General features: G+C 42.8%; 1 protein-coding gene across 2 annotated transcripts in view; it reads right to left on the bottom strand.

The window, feature by feature from the left end:
- The window catches only part of LOC112263104 (voltage-dependent N-type calcium channel subunit alpha-1B-like), a 146,432-nt gene that overhangs the window by 25,186 nt on the left and 104,047 nt on the right, over positions 1-17,199 (bottom strand). For both annotated transcript variants that reach the window (XM_042294885.1, XM_042294884.1), the window contains 11 exons: positions 13,056-13,152; positions 12,615-12,775; positions 10,491-10,628; positions 6,608-6,809; positions 4,786-4,950; positions 3,849-3,959; positions 3,633-3,716; positions 2,473-2,589; positions 2,325-2,390; positions 2,028-2,119; positions 1,628-1,778 (listed from right to left, as the gene is read on the bottom strand). In XM_042294885.1, coding sequence (XP_042150819.1) covers positions 1,628-1,778; positions 2,028-2,119; positions 2,325-2,390; positions 2,473-2,589; positions 3,633-3,716; positions 3,849-3,959; positions 4,786-4,950; positions 6,608-6,809; positions 10,491-10,628; positions 12,615-12,775; positions 13,056-13,152 — 1,384 coding nt within the window. The remainder of the gene's footprint in view (positions 1-1,627; positions 1,779-2,027; positions 2,120-2,324; positions 2,391-2,472; positions 2,590-3,632; positions 3,717-3,848; positions 3,960-4,785; positions 4,951-6,607; positions 6,810-10,490; positions 10,629-12,614; positions 12,776-13,055; positions 13,153-17,199) is intronic.

Genomic DNA, 17,199 nt, shown 5'->3' with positions numbered 1-17,199 from the left:
GAGTACACGCCCTGGTTTTCCGTCTGGCCCTGCAGCTTTGTGAATGTTGACCTGTTTAAAGGTCCTGCTCACATTGGCTACCGAGAGCATTATCACAGTCATCCAGAACAGCTGGTGCTCTCGTGCATGCTTCAGTGTTGCTTGCCTCGAAGCGAGCATAAAAAGGCATTTATCTCGTCTGGTAGGCTCGCGTCAACAGGCAGCTCACGTCTGGGTTTCCCTTTGTAGTCCGTAATATTTTTCAAGCCCTGCCACATCCGAAGAACGTAAGAGCCGGTGTAGTAGGATTCAATCTTAATCCTGTATTGATTGATGGTTCGTCTGAGGGCATAGTGGGAATTCTTAAAAGTATCCGGATTAGTGTCCTGCTTCTTGAAAGCGGCAGCTCTAACCTTTAGCTCAATGCGGATGTTGCCTGTAATCCATGGCTTCTGGCTGGAATATGTACGTACAGTCACTGTTGGGACGACGTCGTCGATGCACTTGTTGATGAAGCCGATGACTGAGGTGGTGTATTCCTCAATGCCATTAGATGAATCCTGGAACATATTCCAGTCTGTGCTAGCAAAACAGTCTTGTAGCGTAGCATCCGTGTCATCTGACCACTTCTGTATTGAGCGAGTCACTGGTACTTCCTGCTTTAGTTTTTGCTCGTAAGCAGGAATCAGAAGGATAGAATTATGGTCAGATTTGCCAAATGTAGGGTGGGGGCGAGCTTTGTATTGCATCTCTGTGTGTGGAGTAAAGGTTGTCTATAGTTTTTTTCTCCTGGGGTTGCACATGCTGGTAAAAATGTGGTAAAACTGATTTAAGTTTGCCTGCTTTAAAGTTCCCGGCCACTAGGAGCATCGCTTCTGGATGAGCATTTTCTTGTTTGCTTATGGCCTTATAGAGTTGGTTGTGTGCGGTCTTAGTGCCAGCATCGGTCTGTGGTGGTAAATAGATGGCTACGAATAATATAGATGAGAACTCTATTAGTAGATAGTGTGGTCTACAGCTTATCATAAGGTACTCTACCTCAGGCGAGCAATATCTCGAGACTTCTTTAATATTAGACATCGCGCACCACCTGTTATTGACACCCCCCCACCACTCGTCTTACCAGACTTAGTTTTTCTGTTCTACCGGTGCATGGAAAATCCTGCCAGCTCTATATTATCCGTGTCGTCGTTCAGCCACAACTCGGTGAAACATAAGATATTACAGTTTTTAATGTCCCATTGGTAGCATAATCTTAATCGTACGTCATCAATTTTATTTTACAATAATTGCACGTTAGCCAGTAGAACGGATGGCAGTGGGATTTGACTCGCTCGCCTACGGATTCTCAGAAGGCAGCCCGACCTTCGCCCCCTTTTCCTTAAAGGAAAACGCTTCTTCCAGTTCGAAGTGAATAATCGCTGATCTGATGTCCAGAAGTTATTTTTGGTCATAAGAGATGGTAGCAGCAACATTATGTACAAAATAAGTTTAAAAAATAAGTTAAAAAGGGAGAATGTAAAACGTCAGCCATCCTCTTCAGCGCCATCTTATTCAGATCATTGTCTAATGTTAACATCCCTTATTACTGCACATCAGCAGAACATCAATACAGTTACAGTGTATGTTGGATGACATCAGTACTAACCAGGAAAGAGCAGAGGAAGATGAAGGAGACAAAGTAGAAGTAGGCGAAGTCACTGCCACACTCCTTCCCCAGGTTGCCTGACCTCTCATCACAGGCTCTGTGACTCAAACACGACAGCATGATCTCATGCCACGCCTCCCCTGTGGCACTCCTGGAAAACAAGGGTGGACAGACGGACGAAAATACCTTTTGAGATTACAATGAACACCTCTAACAAAGTTATCGTGGAAGATGGTCACAGTGTACAACTCGGGCGACGTAAGATGTTGCTAGCTACATACAACCCCTGGCTTACAGAGTTACAGGAGAGGTAGGGGAAGGGAGAGGGAGAGGGCCATTGTAATAATGTTGGTGCTCCGTAAAGCAGAGGAAAGAGTGACTAAGGAAAAGGTGTATTTACCTGAACAGCAGCATGAGGGCCTGAAGAAAAGTGCGGAAGTTGTTGTGGTGAGTGATGGCTGTGTCCTCGTTGAGCTCAATGTTTCCAAACACCTGGTATAGTAAGGGATCGATTATACCCACAGATCATGCCAGTTTCTGCCTTACACTGCATAAATATTTTCTTATTTAATAAAAAACTAAATTTCACACCATTTTAGTCCGTAGGCGTGTATAAACCAATTACTTTGAGAGAACATTTTCAAGAGAGTCCAGGAAGGAAATGTTCATATTTGGAAAGAATGGAAGCAGCACTCACCTGCATACCAATGATGGCATAAATGAAGAACAGCATCGCTATCAGAAGGCAAACATAGGGCAGGGCCTGGAAGGACAAGAACACTGTTCAGCAAAGTGCTCTAAATGCAAGTAATGTATACAGTGTACTGTGTGTGTGTGTGTGTTACCTTGAAGGACTGGACGAAGGTCCACAGCAGGATACGGATGGTGTATCCCTGCCTCAGCAGCTTGATGAGACGAGCTGCTCTGAACAGCCTCAGAAAACTCAGATTCAACAGCCGGTCCTGCAGGACCAGAGACAAGAACACAGTCAACATTACACCCTTTTCACAGGAGACAATCAAAATATGACTTACATATGACGATGATGCAGATAAAACGACATGATTGTATTTGGCTGGTCCTGGTTCAGCTTGCTAAAGGAGGCCAAACAATACATACATACAGACCAGTTCACACAGTGCTGTAGCTTGTGTAAAGAAGGGAATGAGAAAGAGCAATGAGACAGGAAGTGTAGTCACTCACCGTTGTCTATAAGAGCAGTTGTTTAACCGTAGCAGAATGTGGGCACATCAGTGAATACATTAAACAAGAGGACAATGCAGAGAGAGGGACAGGGAAAGGGAGAGGGACAGGGACAGGGACAGGGAGAGGGACAGGGACAGGGAAAGGGAGAGGGACAGGGACAGGGAGAGGGACAGGGACAGGGAGGAACAAGGAAAAGTAAGAAAAATAGAAACAGTAATGACATACAGAAAGCCAGTAAAAGCTCAGAACACACACTTAAATCAGTCAATGCATTGGACAATGATACAGACATCTGGACAGATACTGTTGGATACTGGACAGATACTGTATCAATATGAGTATAGAACAACAATAAACAACTACTACAGGACGTGAGAGAAACATGTTGAGTGATTCACATAGTGCTCAGTTGACAATAATGACACACACACACACACACACACACACACACACACACACACACACACACACACACACAAACTGTTGCACTCAGCTGGACTCTGACTCTGAATTGCCTCACGTTATCAGATCCCATATCAGACATCAGTGATGAATCAATAGTGTTAACATGCAGCTGTTCACAAACTTTCTCTTTCCCCCTCTTTGTCTCTGCTATCAGTCCTGGACTGGAGCCAAGGCATCATGGCTGAGATAGCTATTTAGCCTGTGTACAGGGCAGGCCCACATTGTAGGTCTCTGCATGTCAATCATACAATTCTGCCTCATTAGCAAGTAGTGTAATGTATATAGAGGAGAGTGGAAGAAACACGGTTTGTGCTGTGCTGGACTCTTAACTTACATTGATTTCTGTGACCACAATGTCAGTTATACTTCCCAGCACTGTCACAAAGTCAAACACGTTCCAGGCATCCTTCAGGTAATTCTGGAACAAGAGGGATTGAATATCACTCACAGACTCAAGACATGCAGTGCATGAATTCAATAAGTATCAAATCATTGATCACTTTTGCCATATTGATAGCGTGCAGCTAAACAGGAAGGATGATAAACCCACCAGCGGACCGAAGGCAATGATCTTCAGAATGCATTCCAGAGAGAAGAGGGCAGTGAAGACGATGTTGAAGTGCTTCAACATGGCCTCGTAGAAGTCTGGAGCTCCATGGAACTGGTGCAGAAAGGAGAAACCAGTGAAGAATAAACACCATTGTAAAGGCCTCTCGAGTGGCACAGCGGTCTAAGGCACTGCATCGCAGTGTTGCGGCGTCACTACAGCCTGGGTTCGATCCCGGTCACAACTGGCCGTGACCGGGAGTCCCATAGGGCGGCGCACAATTGGCCCAGTGTCGTCCGGGTTAGGGAAGGGTTTTGCCAGCGGGGGCTTTACTTGGCTCATCGCGCTCTAGTGGCTCCTTGTGGCGGGCCGGGCATCTGCAGGCTGACCACGGTCGTCAGTTGTACAGTGTTTCCTCCGACACATTGGTGCAGCTGGCTTCCCTTCTGGGTTAAGCGAGCAGGTGTTAAGAAGCGTGGCTTGGTGAGTCATGTTTCGGAGGACACTGCAACATCAACATTCGGAGGACACTGCAACTCCCCAACTCACCCGTTGATAAGTTGTAGTGATGAGACAAGATCGTAATCACGAAATTGGGGGAAAAAAGGGGTTAAAAAAATGCTAATAATAAAAAAACACCATTGTAAATACAACCCATATTTATGTTTATTTATTTTCATTTTTTTACTTTAACTATTTGCACATCGTTATAACACCATACATAGCCATAAAATTACATTTGAAATGTCTCTATTCCTTTGAAACTTTTGTGAGTATAAGGTTTATTGTTCGTTCATTTTTTATTGTTTATTTCACTTTTGTTTATCTATTTCACTTTCTTTGGCAATGTAAACATATGTTTCCCATTCCAATAAAACCATATGAATTTAATTGAATGATCCTACTATATTTTCTGGTGAATGAGCCAGACTGTACTAACCTTCATCATGAGCACCACGGTGTTCAGGGCGATCATGATCATAATGGAGTACTCAAACGGAGGTGACACCACAAACTTCCACATCCGGTACTGGAAGGACTGCACGTTCTCTGGCATGTAACGTGTCATCTGCTTGGCGTTGATGGCAAAGTCAATGCAGGCTCTCTGAAAAGAACGAGATGGAAATGAACACTTACATCCAATGTTCTCTTTCATAATCGCCACCCATTTCCTCATTATCATCATCATGGTCATCAGCACCATCATCAGTCGTTAATCCGTTACTCTTTCAAGCATTGCCTTCATTAGGACCATTGCATCTGTATCATCAACTAAAGGGGAAAAGCTTCTCAGAGGTAAATACTGTGCAGAAAACCACCAATATCTAACTAGACAGCAAGCAGAGTCTATCAGAGCCAAGTGCAGTGGAGATGTGTGAATCCAGAGGATGAATACGTGGCTGGCTCCTCCTGGCTATGTTCTGGTTTCAGTTATGAGAGTCAAGTTAGTTCAGCATACTGACAGACACAGACAGAGGGGACATACACTGAGTACACCAAACACTAGGAACACCTTCCTAATATTGAGTCCCCCCACTCCCCTTTTGCCCTCAGAACAGCCTCAATTTGTTGGGGCATGGACTGTGTAATGAAAGCATTCCACAGGGATGCTGGCCCATGTTGACTCCAATGCTTCCCACAGTTGTGTCAAGTTGGCCGGATGTCCTTTGGGTGGTGGACCCTTCTTGATGCACACGGGAAACTGTTGAGCATTAAAAACCCAGCAGTGTTGCAGTTCTTGACACAAATCAGTGCGCCTGGCACCTACCACCATACCCCATTCAAAGGCACTTAAATCTTTTGTCTTGCCCAGTCACCCTCTGAATGGCACACATACACTATCCATGTCTAAACTGTTTCAAGGCTTACAAATCCTTCTTTAACCTGTCTCATCCCCTTCATCTACACTGATTGAAGTGGATTTAACAAGTGACATCAATAAGGGATCATAACTTTCACCTGGATTCACCTTGTCAGTCTGTGTCATGGAAAGAGCAGGTGTTCTTAATGTTTTGTATATTCAGTGTTTATCTATCTGTGCACAGTTGAGTCGTCTTAGGATAGCATACAAACAGACACAGGGAATCATATGTTGTTTTAGTTTAGAATAGGAACTGACGGAGATATATCTACTATGGTTGCCTAATGGGGTCCCGGTAGACATGAGGTAGGGGGGACGGGGACGGCTCGCTGGCTTTGTGTCTGCCTATGGAACCACAGATGGGGCTCCAGAATCAATCGTGGACCTGTGGACCTGTCACACTGGCCCTCAGCTGGGAGACTGTACTGTAGGCTCCACTGCAGCCTCACTGCCTCAACACGCACAACTGAACCCAGCATCAACAACAACAGCAGTGAGAGAGACTGTTCCTGCACTGAGTACTCAGCCTAATGAAAGGGTTTGGCATTATGATTGGCAACATCTACAGAGCATAGTAAGCATAGTGAGCTGATGACCAACAAATCACAAATGGAGAGAGGGACCATTGAAGAAATATTAATTGTTATTCCTTTCCCTTACTTCCTGTTCCGTAAACTCTTAGAAAAAAAGGTTCCAAAAGGCTGTCCCCATAGGAGAACCCTTTTTGGTGCTGGGTAGAACCCTTTTTGGTTCCATGTAGAACCCTGTGTGGAAAGGACTCTACAAAAGGGTTCTACCTTGAACAAAAAAGGGGTTATTCAAATGGTTCTCCTATGTGGACAGAAGAAGAACCCTTTTTGGTTCTAGATAGCACCTTTTTTTTTTGAAGAGTGTACTGTACCTCATTTTTCTCCAGGCTGCACTCTGACATGGCCTTGTCTCCCTGCTCCTGGAAGGTAATGATGATCAAGGCCACAAAGATGTTGACGAAGAAGAAGGGGAAGACCACAAAGTAGACCACGTAGAAGATGGAGATCTCTATACGGTAGCCTGGACTGGGACCCTGGTCCTCAGAGGTAGCGTCCACAGAGTGCTTCAGAACACTGGAGAGGAACACAGGAACCATGCTGTCAGTATATGGAACCACTCACCACAGCAGCCAAATGTAGTTAAACTACTACAACAAGTTTCCTACAGCAACTACAATATGACTAAGACCTAACTGGAAACGAAACATTTCTAAAATTAGGGACATAGTCAATTAAAAGCTTTTGTTAAAATGTAATAGGCATGTGATTAATGTTTAATGTTGATGATAGAAAGGTCCATTTTCATCAGCCGCGCTAAAATATTCCTTTCAGTAATAGCCCAACTGAGAGAGAGAGAGCCTAGCCACTTAGCCCTCCAGGTTATGAGGACTGAGTCTTATTTAATGGACTTCTACCCTGACCTAAATGACTCACCAGTCCATCATTTTTACATATCATGCATCACTGGATTATTTAATAACATAGCTAATTCAATGATTTCATTGAGGAGGACAGAGGATCCGGAATAAGAAGGAGAATTATGAACATGCCGGAAATTGCACAGACAACCCTCTCTGGTGTGCTGACCCGACATGCCTGCGCACTTTGCTTGAATACGATATTAAAGACAATTACAGAGACTAGCACAGCACATTCTCAGAACATATCCCCAGGGCAGGCTTGTTCACCCTCTAATGTTCTAGTACTGGGTCTTTCTATAATTAATGGGGCCAATGTGTGACATTGGGATAAATGTTTTAAAATGGTTTGAAACAGAAATAAAAAGGGTTTTCATGCAGTTCCACATGCGCACTTAGATGAATAAAAGTGAATGTATGCAAATTGAACCATAACTCCTCCTATTCAACATCATAGGCCCAGGACTATACATCCTTTAAGCAGGGTTCATACAGACAATGGCAAATGAAATTCAAGGACTCTCTTTTTCAAGCACTTAATTGTAATTTTCAAGGACCGCAATGTTAAACAATTTTATAATTATAAAGAACATATAGGGCCTAATATAGAACACCCCCAAAAAAGCATGAATAAAAGTGTAGGCCTTTACCACTTGAAGAATAATGCCTTTCTATGGCCTTGCCAATGCATTGATATTCAAGTTATTATTACATTCTAAAATATGTGAGAATAATGTGGACTTGCCTGACTAAAGAAATTGGATGCATGCATGGTGATTTTTCTCCTATCCTTTGTGGCCGACGCAGGCAAACATAACAAAGCCATGAACAGCGGCAGCATTAATCTCACCATTTGAATCTCACCATCGCTGTTTTATAATGAGAAAGTGACCAAAAAACTGGTTCCTTTTATAATGGAAGGATTTGTATGGAAAGTCAAGTTGAAGACAACATTAGATGATGTCCTCATAACTTGCACTGGGTTTTACCCCAACAAAGATGTCAGATCTTCAAGGGATGCCTATTCCAGTACTTGAATTTCTGAGCTCCAATTTCAAGTTCAAGTAGGGCTACTTCAAGCCCCTTGTATTGTTTAAAATTGCAGGTGTTAACATGGAAAACAACATGTATTTGTCATGATATTTCATTACCAGATCATGTTGTGAATAAGCCCACCAGGCTGTATAATTTGATGTCATTGTATCCAGAATAATATCACGTAGTAGACTCTGTGTCCAATCCGAAGGCACAAAAACACGTGAAAATACGAAGTCAATACCTTGATGCTTTCTCTGTTAGATCTAACGAGACACTGGCTGTAAATCAAATGGGCAACAACAGATGATCACCATCAATTCGCTAGGGACATTAGATCCAATGTGGGTCCAGGCAAAGTGGTTTTCACGGGCAAAACGAACGAGACACCAGAATATTCTGGACATTCCTTTGCGATCACCTTTTTTTCCAGCACTTGGGCTGTTGTTGCATCGCATGCACTATCACAACAGCTGTTCGTCACTTCCCTGTTATTCGGAAAATTCCTTCCTTGATCAGATGATGATGTGTGAAAATATAAAAAATATTACGTCATAACTAATCAGCTGGACACCAAATGGCATCCAACAAGTATGATGCATAATTATTGAAAATGATTTAAGTTTTACGTATCAAGGTAAAGGGGACTCTTTTGGTTAGAAGCATTTGATTTTGCAATGCATACATTATTTTGGTTTTCTGTGCCCATGAAAGCTGTTTTCACCCCATAACATAAGGAGACAGGATTAATGCTTAATGGTTAATGCTTGATATATGATATAATGACCATTTATACTGGACAGAAAAGTTATGTTTTATGTCACATGACTTTGGACAAATCCGTAAAGACAATAATCATGATAAAGAGTTAAACATAGGTTTTAATCAACTCCTGAATTTGATTGAATATTCTGTACAGTTGAAGTCGGAAGTTTACATACACCATAGCCAAATACATTTGAACTCAGTTTAGCACAATTCCTGACATTAAATCAGAGTAAAAATCCCCTGTCTTAGGACAGTTAGGATCACCACTTTATTTTAAGAATGTGAAATGTCAGAATAATAGTAGAGATAATTATTTATTTCAGCTTTTATTTATTTCATCACATTCCCAGTGGGTCAGAAGTTTACATGCTCTCAATTTAGTATTTGGAAGTATTGCTTTAAATTGTTTAACTTGAGTCAAACATTTTGGGTAGCCTTCTACAAGCTTCCCACAATAAGTTGGGTGAATTTTGGCCCATTCCTCCTGACAGAAATTGTGTAACTGAGTCAGGTTTGTAGGCCATCTATTTTGTGAAGTGCACCAGTCCCTCCTGCAGCAAAGCACCCCCACAACATGATGCTGCCACCCTTGTGCATCACGGTTGGGATGGTGTTCTTCAACTTGCAAGCTTCCCCCTTTTTCCTCCAAACATAATGATGGCCATTAAAGCCAAACAGTTCTATTTTTGTTTCATCAGACCAGAGGATATTTCTCCAAAAAGTACAATCTTTGTCCCCATGTGCAGTTGCAAACCATAGTCTGGCTTTTTTATGGTGGTTTTGGAGCAGTGGCTTCTTCCTTGCTGAGCGGCCTTTCAGGTTATGTTGATATAGGACTCGTTTTACTGTGGATATAGATACTTTGTACCTGCTTCCTCCAGCATCTTCACAAGGTCCTTTGGTTGAAAAACAAGTTTTAATGACTCCAACCTAAGTGTATGTAAACTTCTGACTTCAACTGTATCTTATATCTTAATAATATCATGACATTAACTAAATTGACAGATATCAATGACTTATCAACAGCTCTAACAAGTTGTCCAGTGTAGGAAATCCTCGCTGGTAGCCTAGTTTATAGAAAAACCCTATTGTTCTACTGTCTGTCTGTCTTTCTGTATGTCTGAGAGACACCAGACCACAGCACATTCTCAGTACATATCCCATGTCATGTTTACCCATTCTACTTCCTGTCTGTATACTGTTATACTGTCTGTATGTCTGTCTGCAGGCCAGAGCACATTCTCAGAACATATCCCCAGGGCTGTTCGCTGTTCACTGTCTGTCTGTCTGTCTGTCTGTCTGTCTGTCTGTCTGTCTGTCTGTCTGTCTGTCTGTCTGTCTGTCTGTCTGTCTGTCTGTCTGTCTGTCAGTCAGTCAGTCTGTCAGTCTGTCAGTCTGTCAGTCTGTCAGTCTGTCAGTCAGTCAGTCAGTCAGTCAGTCTGTCAAAGAGCCACAGCATATTCTCAGAACATATCCCCACCAAAGACTTCAACTCTATAAAGCTACTGAAAAGGAGCCTGGAAAGTGGACTTACTCAGGCCAGCCCTCTCCGGTGGACACAGTGAAGAGAGTGAGGAAGGCCCAAAGCACGTTGTCATAGTGGAACTCATACTTCTTCCACACCCGAGGCTGGGCGGCCACCTCATCTTTATCATAGTCCAGGAAATTACCTCTGTTTAAAAGAGAGAGAGAGAGAGAGAGAGAGAGAGAGAGAGAGAGAGAACAACTTATTGCACACGAACACATACAGGAATATGAATATTCAGATACTCCTTTGATTAGGTTGACAAGACACTGTCCATGTGACAAATCAATAAGATACCCAAACAAAAACACATAATTAATGCAATTGTCTTCAACGCAGCACTGGGCTGTTCTTCTCTCTATGGGGGAAAATGCAGCATATATACAGCAGTATGTGGACACCCCTTCAAATGAATCGATACGGTTATTTCAGCCACACCCGTTGTTGACAGGTGTATAAAATCGAGCACACAGCCATGCAATCTCCATAGACAAACATTGGCAGTAGAATGGCCTTACTAAATAGCTCAGTGACTCACCGTCATAGGATGCCACCTTTCCAACAAGTCAGTTCGTCAAATTTTTGCCCTGCTAGAGCTGCCCCGGTCAACTGTAAGTGCTGTTATTGTGAAGTGGATACGCCTAGGAGCAACAACGGCTCAGCTGCAAAGTAGTAGGCCACACAAGCGTAGCGCGTAAAAATCATCTGTCCTCGGTTGCAAAACTCACTACCGAGTTCCAAGCTGCCTCTGGAAGCAATGTCAGCACAATAACTGTTTGTCGGGAGCTTCACGAAATGGGTTTCCATGGCCGAGCAGCCGCACACAAGCCTAAGATCACCATGCGCAATGCCAAGCGTTGGCTGGAGTGGTGTAAAGCTTGCCGCCATTGCACTCTGGAGCAGTGGAAACGCGTTCTTTAGAGTGATGATCACCCTTCACAATCTGGCAGTCCGATGGACGAATCTGAGTTTGGCGGATGACTGGCCTGCAAAGAACTGTGCAAAGCTGTCATCAAGGCAAAGGGTGGCAACTTTGAAGAATCACAAATATAAACTTTTTTTGTTTTGGTTACTACATGATTCCATATGTGTTATTTAATAGTTTTGATGTCTTCACTATTGTTCTACAATGTAGAAAACTGTAAAAGGAAAGAAAAACCCTGGAATGAGTAGTTGTGTCCAAACTTTTGACTGGTACTGTAATCAACTCACCGTTACTGCTCTTAAATATATATAGCTAATGCCTACCATCTGTGTTGATATGGCCAGTAATCACTTTGCCACATGAAAGGTAAACAAACAAACAGGCAAATATAGCCTACAAGTGGATTCAGCACCACGGACAGTGATCGCAAATCCCGCGATAAGACAGTTAGATCCAACAGAGATAAGTGGAAGATGTATTTTTTTTGACAAAATGATCAATGAAAAACAATAATTAGTCTTTTAAAATAACTTGACGTTCCTAAACAGGCTTCCTACAAGTCACTGACACCTTTCATGAAATGGGCATCACACATAATGAGTCCAAACATTTCACAGAAGTTGGACAAAAATAATGTCCAATATACATTAAAAAAAGCGGAATGTCTGTTGACTGTTTTGCTGCTTGTGATATTTTAACAAAACATTTGTGATGTACATAAATAAAGCAACTGTGTGCGCCACCGTTGGCAAAATCATAACCAAGTGAGTAACCCCGAAGACCAGCGCTTGGTCTTAAATAGTCCTAGTTGTGCTCACTGAAATTGCCATATTGGCGCACATTTTCAAGAACAGACCTCCAATATTTCCACCCCTCCCACCTCAGCACAAGCCAGCTGATGTTAGACAGGTAATTTGTCAAACCTGACGTACTGGCAAATGCGCCAGTTTTTACATAACGAAATTGGAAACGACGGTGCGTTTGCCTCCTTAAATCCAGTCAAAAATAGAGCCCCTGGGCCGTACCACCACAGCTGCCCTGGAGGGGCCGCCATCTCTAGAGCTGTTACCGTTATTCCATGGTTTGCTATATCAATGTTGGGCCCAGTGCCTTGGTGCCAACTTTGCTCATCTGCCTTCTCCTGTTAATTTCAAAATGCCCTTTCTTCTTGTGCCAGGCTTGCTCAGTGTACTGTACTGTAAACCTACCTGCAGTCTTTCTCCAGGCTCTTGGACTCGTCGGTGCAGTAGAAGAACTTTCCCTTGAACAGCTGCACGGCGATGACAGCGAAGATGAACATGAAGAGCATGTAGACTATGAGGATGTTGAACACGTTCTTCAGGGAGTTGACCACACAGTCAAACACAGCCTGAGAGAGGACACACACACACACACGCACACGCGCACACACACGCGCACAAACACACACACGCGCACACATGCGCACACACACACGCGCACACACACGCACACACACGCACACACACGCACACACACACACACACGCACACACGCACACACACAGAGAAACATGGGGCTGGGTTAGATACAGTACACGCTGATGACTCTGTCCTGACAACACTCATCAATAAGTCAACACCAGTGAATACACGTGTAGTGTACAGGTCAGATAAAGTCCTCTTCCGTACCTTCAGCTTGGGTAGGCGTTTGATGGTCTTGAGGGGCCGTAAGACTCGCAGAACTCTGAGGGACTTGATGGTGCTGATGTCCTTTCCTTTGGACCCTCTGCACAAGAAAAACACTAAGTTAGACAGTAAACCTTGTATTCAGAAACGGCTAAGAACAACAATTGCATTAAAACAATTGCATTAAAAAAGAGGCAAACCACTCGTGACAAAAGTCAAAAGCTTGTTGATGAATCACTGTTGCTTCTACAAGTTTCATGAATGGAAAGGTTTAGACTAAGAAACAGAAAGCATTTGAAGAATGCTCTCTGACGGTCTTTACCGAACGTGAATGGAAATGTTCTTACAATCTAAGGAAATGGGGTTAGGAGAACGTTTGTTATTTACATTACCATCTCCCACTACTAAAGACATTGCATTTCTAATAATACTTCCAAAATGATTTGTGTTTGAAAAATACAACAGAATAATAATTGAGGTAAACGTTTTTTTTGTCAAAGCTGTAGATACCCTTGGTACAGATAATTGTTTGTGAGAACCAACCACCCAGCCCCAACTGAGAATGGATTAGTAATCTCACTGTAGGCTCATGCCTCTCCAGACCATTCAGATAGGTGTACTGTAGCATGTAATCCTGGATTACATGAGCGAATTGGACAGTTTGTGGATGTATAGCATGCAGAGTAGTTATCCCTCAGCAATACACCTTCTCTGAGAGTTACAACTCAACACATATTTCTCCATGCAAATAGCACCCAAAAAATAAATAGAGTACGCTCGCACTACAGACTGTGCATCAGGTTTCTGCAGAAGAACCCATATCCAGTGGCAAAAAATAATAAACTGTGACATTTCTTTTAAAGGAACCAATGCTGTTTTCATACACAAATCCTGCTCGTTAAGCTGAGATGGTGAGACTGACAGACGAAAAGATGAAAGGATGTCAGTGTAGAGTATTATGACTCACGGGGAAATACAGGAACGAAAGATGTAATAGACTTTCTCAGATACAATGGGCAGAAAAACAGAACATCTTTTCAGAATCAGAATCCCATTAAGCCTCTGTGTATATTAATGTTCCCTACAGACTCAGAAGAGCTCATGCTGAATCATCACCTTGGGGAGCTGTGAGAATAGCAATACAAGTGACTCGCAACACAGGCATCTCCAAATCAAATACAACGAAGTGATACAAAATACTGCATGTTATATCAAATGTAAAATAATTGACCAATGTACAGTACACAAAATGGTCATGTATTTAAGGTCAATCATCCCATTGGTGAATCGTGGATTTGAATGACTCCAATAAACAGTCGGCAACACATAAATAACCAGTCAAAGATACTACGTGACACTTCACATTAATAAATGCTATAGAAATAGACCTATTCAACATACAGTACAGTCAACAACGTTTCTATCACAATGTAAAATGTTCCAGCACCCATGTCACTCAATCACATCTCTGTCTCAAATCTAGAGAGATTTCTCTGAAAAGGTGAACGCCTCTTGTCAAAGTAAATCCTACCATAGCAGTCACTCATTTTCAACTGAGAGATAAAGACGAACTTGTAAAGATTGCAGCATCTGGTGAAGATGATTAACATGGCACTAACAAGACAGTCCAGGAGGAGGCAAATGGCAACAGAGAGAAACAAATCTGCCAGCACCCTTCATTTTCCTCTACTCTGCCCTGCCTCCCCCCTCTGTCTGCTGTCAGCTGCCATCACACACACACACACACACACACACACACACACACACACACCCAAGTGGGATGTTGTAACACTGGCCATGTTGTAACCCTGGCTGGTATGCCCAACACAGCATGGACATGTGATATGACGCTGAGGTTCCTCCCTCCCACAGCCTCCGTTACAGCTCTACTCTACCACAGCAGCATGCAACATTCATGCTCTGATACGCATTAGTCCAGCATGCTTTTTTTCACAGTAAGTAGAGCCCGTGGTTTGAGATCACAAAACACTCACACATGTTAAACCACACATGACATTCTGATAGCTTTCAAAGGACGCTTGACCAGCTTGGAGAAAAACATGTGACTTGGGAGTTTCATTGCGAGCGCTTTGAGTTTTCTACAGGGGCTGGACGGTGACAGAGCTATGAGACGCCAAGACAGTGGTTAAATGTGTAATGAGGACATCATTCTCAGGTACAGGTGGCTGACGTGTCCCATATGTCATCTCCCTGGAAGGAGAACAAAGCGTCCTGTCTGAGCACTGGCTATTTTTACTACTACTCTAAAGGTAGTCCTACAGATGTAGGATCTTGATTTGACCCATTTTGCTACAGCAGGAAAATAATCCCTGCAGCAACAGGAAATTTGAATTATTATGTGGATTATAATTCATGGACATTTTTTGTAACGGTTGGTACATTTTCGTTAGGGAAAATCAGGTCTGAAATTTCAAAGGGGAAATTACAAACTTCAGAAACCTTTTTAATCATCAAATACACTACAAGTTTAAAATATCCTGCATTGCAGGAAGGTTCTCCTGCAACAGGGTGATCAAATTAAGATCCTACATCTGTAGTTCTCTCTCTGTCAGTGTGGAACAAGACTGTATTATGTTTTAATATAGGCACTGACATGGCTATGCTTGAACTCCTAGTTTAACAGAATAAACACGAATGTGTGTTATAATAGCTCAGAGTATTTGACTTGGTCCATAGAAGCTTGAAAATGAACACAAAGAGTCTGCTGTACATAATGATTAGAATGGCCAGCATAGTTAGTGCTGATGCTGGGATTTGGCCCAATCATCAATTATGAACACGTTTTACTTGAGCATCCATTTACAGTAAGATTGGAGAGTGCTCTTTAATTACGTGCTACTTTTATTTCTTATTTTTATTCATCTTTTTTTTTTTTTACTGAACTGTCGGTTAGGAGCTTGTAAGTAAAGCGTTTCACTGTAAGGTCTACACCTGTTCTATTCGGCTCATGTGACAAATCAAATTGGATTTGAACACCCAGAAAGAGAAAGAGAGGTTTCTATTGAAAGCTATCAGAGTGACATGGCAAAGGCTCCTGGACTGTAAAGGAAACCCTTTACTCATACAGGTTTAGTGATATGATCCTGGCCTAAGCAGAAGAAAGAGGGGTAGAGGGGAGAGGGGGGTCCCCACCTGGGCACACCTTGTGGCGGTCTGACGGGGGAAAACAGTAAAGGGGAAAAAACAAGATAAAGAGCACAATTATGGCGTCTTCCCACACATAGAAAATATGACAGGTACAATCTAAACAATTACGACACGGTGAATGGGAATAGGCCTATGATGTATGAAATTGAGATGGTTGTCATTGACTGTACTAGTCTGTCAATGACAGACAGTCGAATGCTATTGTGAAAGTGTGAGGAACTGATTCGACTAGAAAAGGAACTCGCCAAATGACAATCTCGGCCATAATGACACTTCTTCAAGGATGAATGGGTTGCAAAATGACTTTCATTTTTTCAAGGCAATGTTCCTAAAACTCAGGTTTTGTTTGCCAAAAAGACACTCCTGCCACTTGTTTTGGTGGCACAGGTAAGAGTGTGTTTCCTGTGTACTAGCAGACGTTTCCAACAGACAGAGGACATCTGACAGATGTGGAACGTCTGAAGGGAGATGGAATGGTGACACGTGGTTGTGAGATTCAAGGAAGCAACACCGCACAAACAGTGTGTCGATGACACATCACGGTGGCGGTACGGTTCATTCACAATGAGTCGGTGGATCACATTGACATGACAGGCAGAATGAGGCCCGGGGCATGCAGGGAGAATAATGTCCATCGATCAACATCAACACGCCTGGCTGTCTGTCAGAGTGGCTAGGGGAGAGTGATAGATACTAGAGGCAGTGCTGTAGACAAACAAAGTGGGGATGGAGGGTGGTACCGTATGGTCACTAAGCAGTCACCAATATAGATACCTTGATGACACCATAACAGTTTAAACACACTCTGAGATTCCATGCAGAGATGTAAAGAGCTCCTCGGCTCTAAAGTGGCGTTCTTTCTTACTACCTTGTATGAGTAGTTGCCACTTAATGAAATGTGTTTGGTGAGTAGGTCCATTTGTAATCAAAACATGAGCTGATATAGAGCAGTAGGATCCTTCTTATCACAGCAACACAT

The sequence above is a fragment of the Oncorhynchus tshawytscha genome, linkage group LG12, assembly GCF_018296145.1.
Source record: "Oncorhynchus tshawytscha isolate Ot180627B linkage group LG12, Otsh_v2.0, whole genome shotgun sequence".
In the NCBI taxonomy this organism is placed as follows: Eukaryota; Metazoa; Chordata; class Actinopteri; order Salmoniformes; family Salmonidae; genus Oncorhynchus; species Oncorhynchus tshawytscha.
The sequence above is the reverse complement of the archived record's forward strand: the minus strand, read 5'-3'. Positions and strand labels throughout refer to the sequence as shown.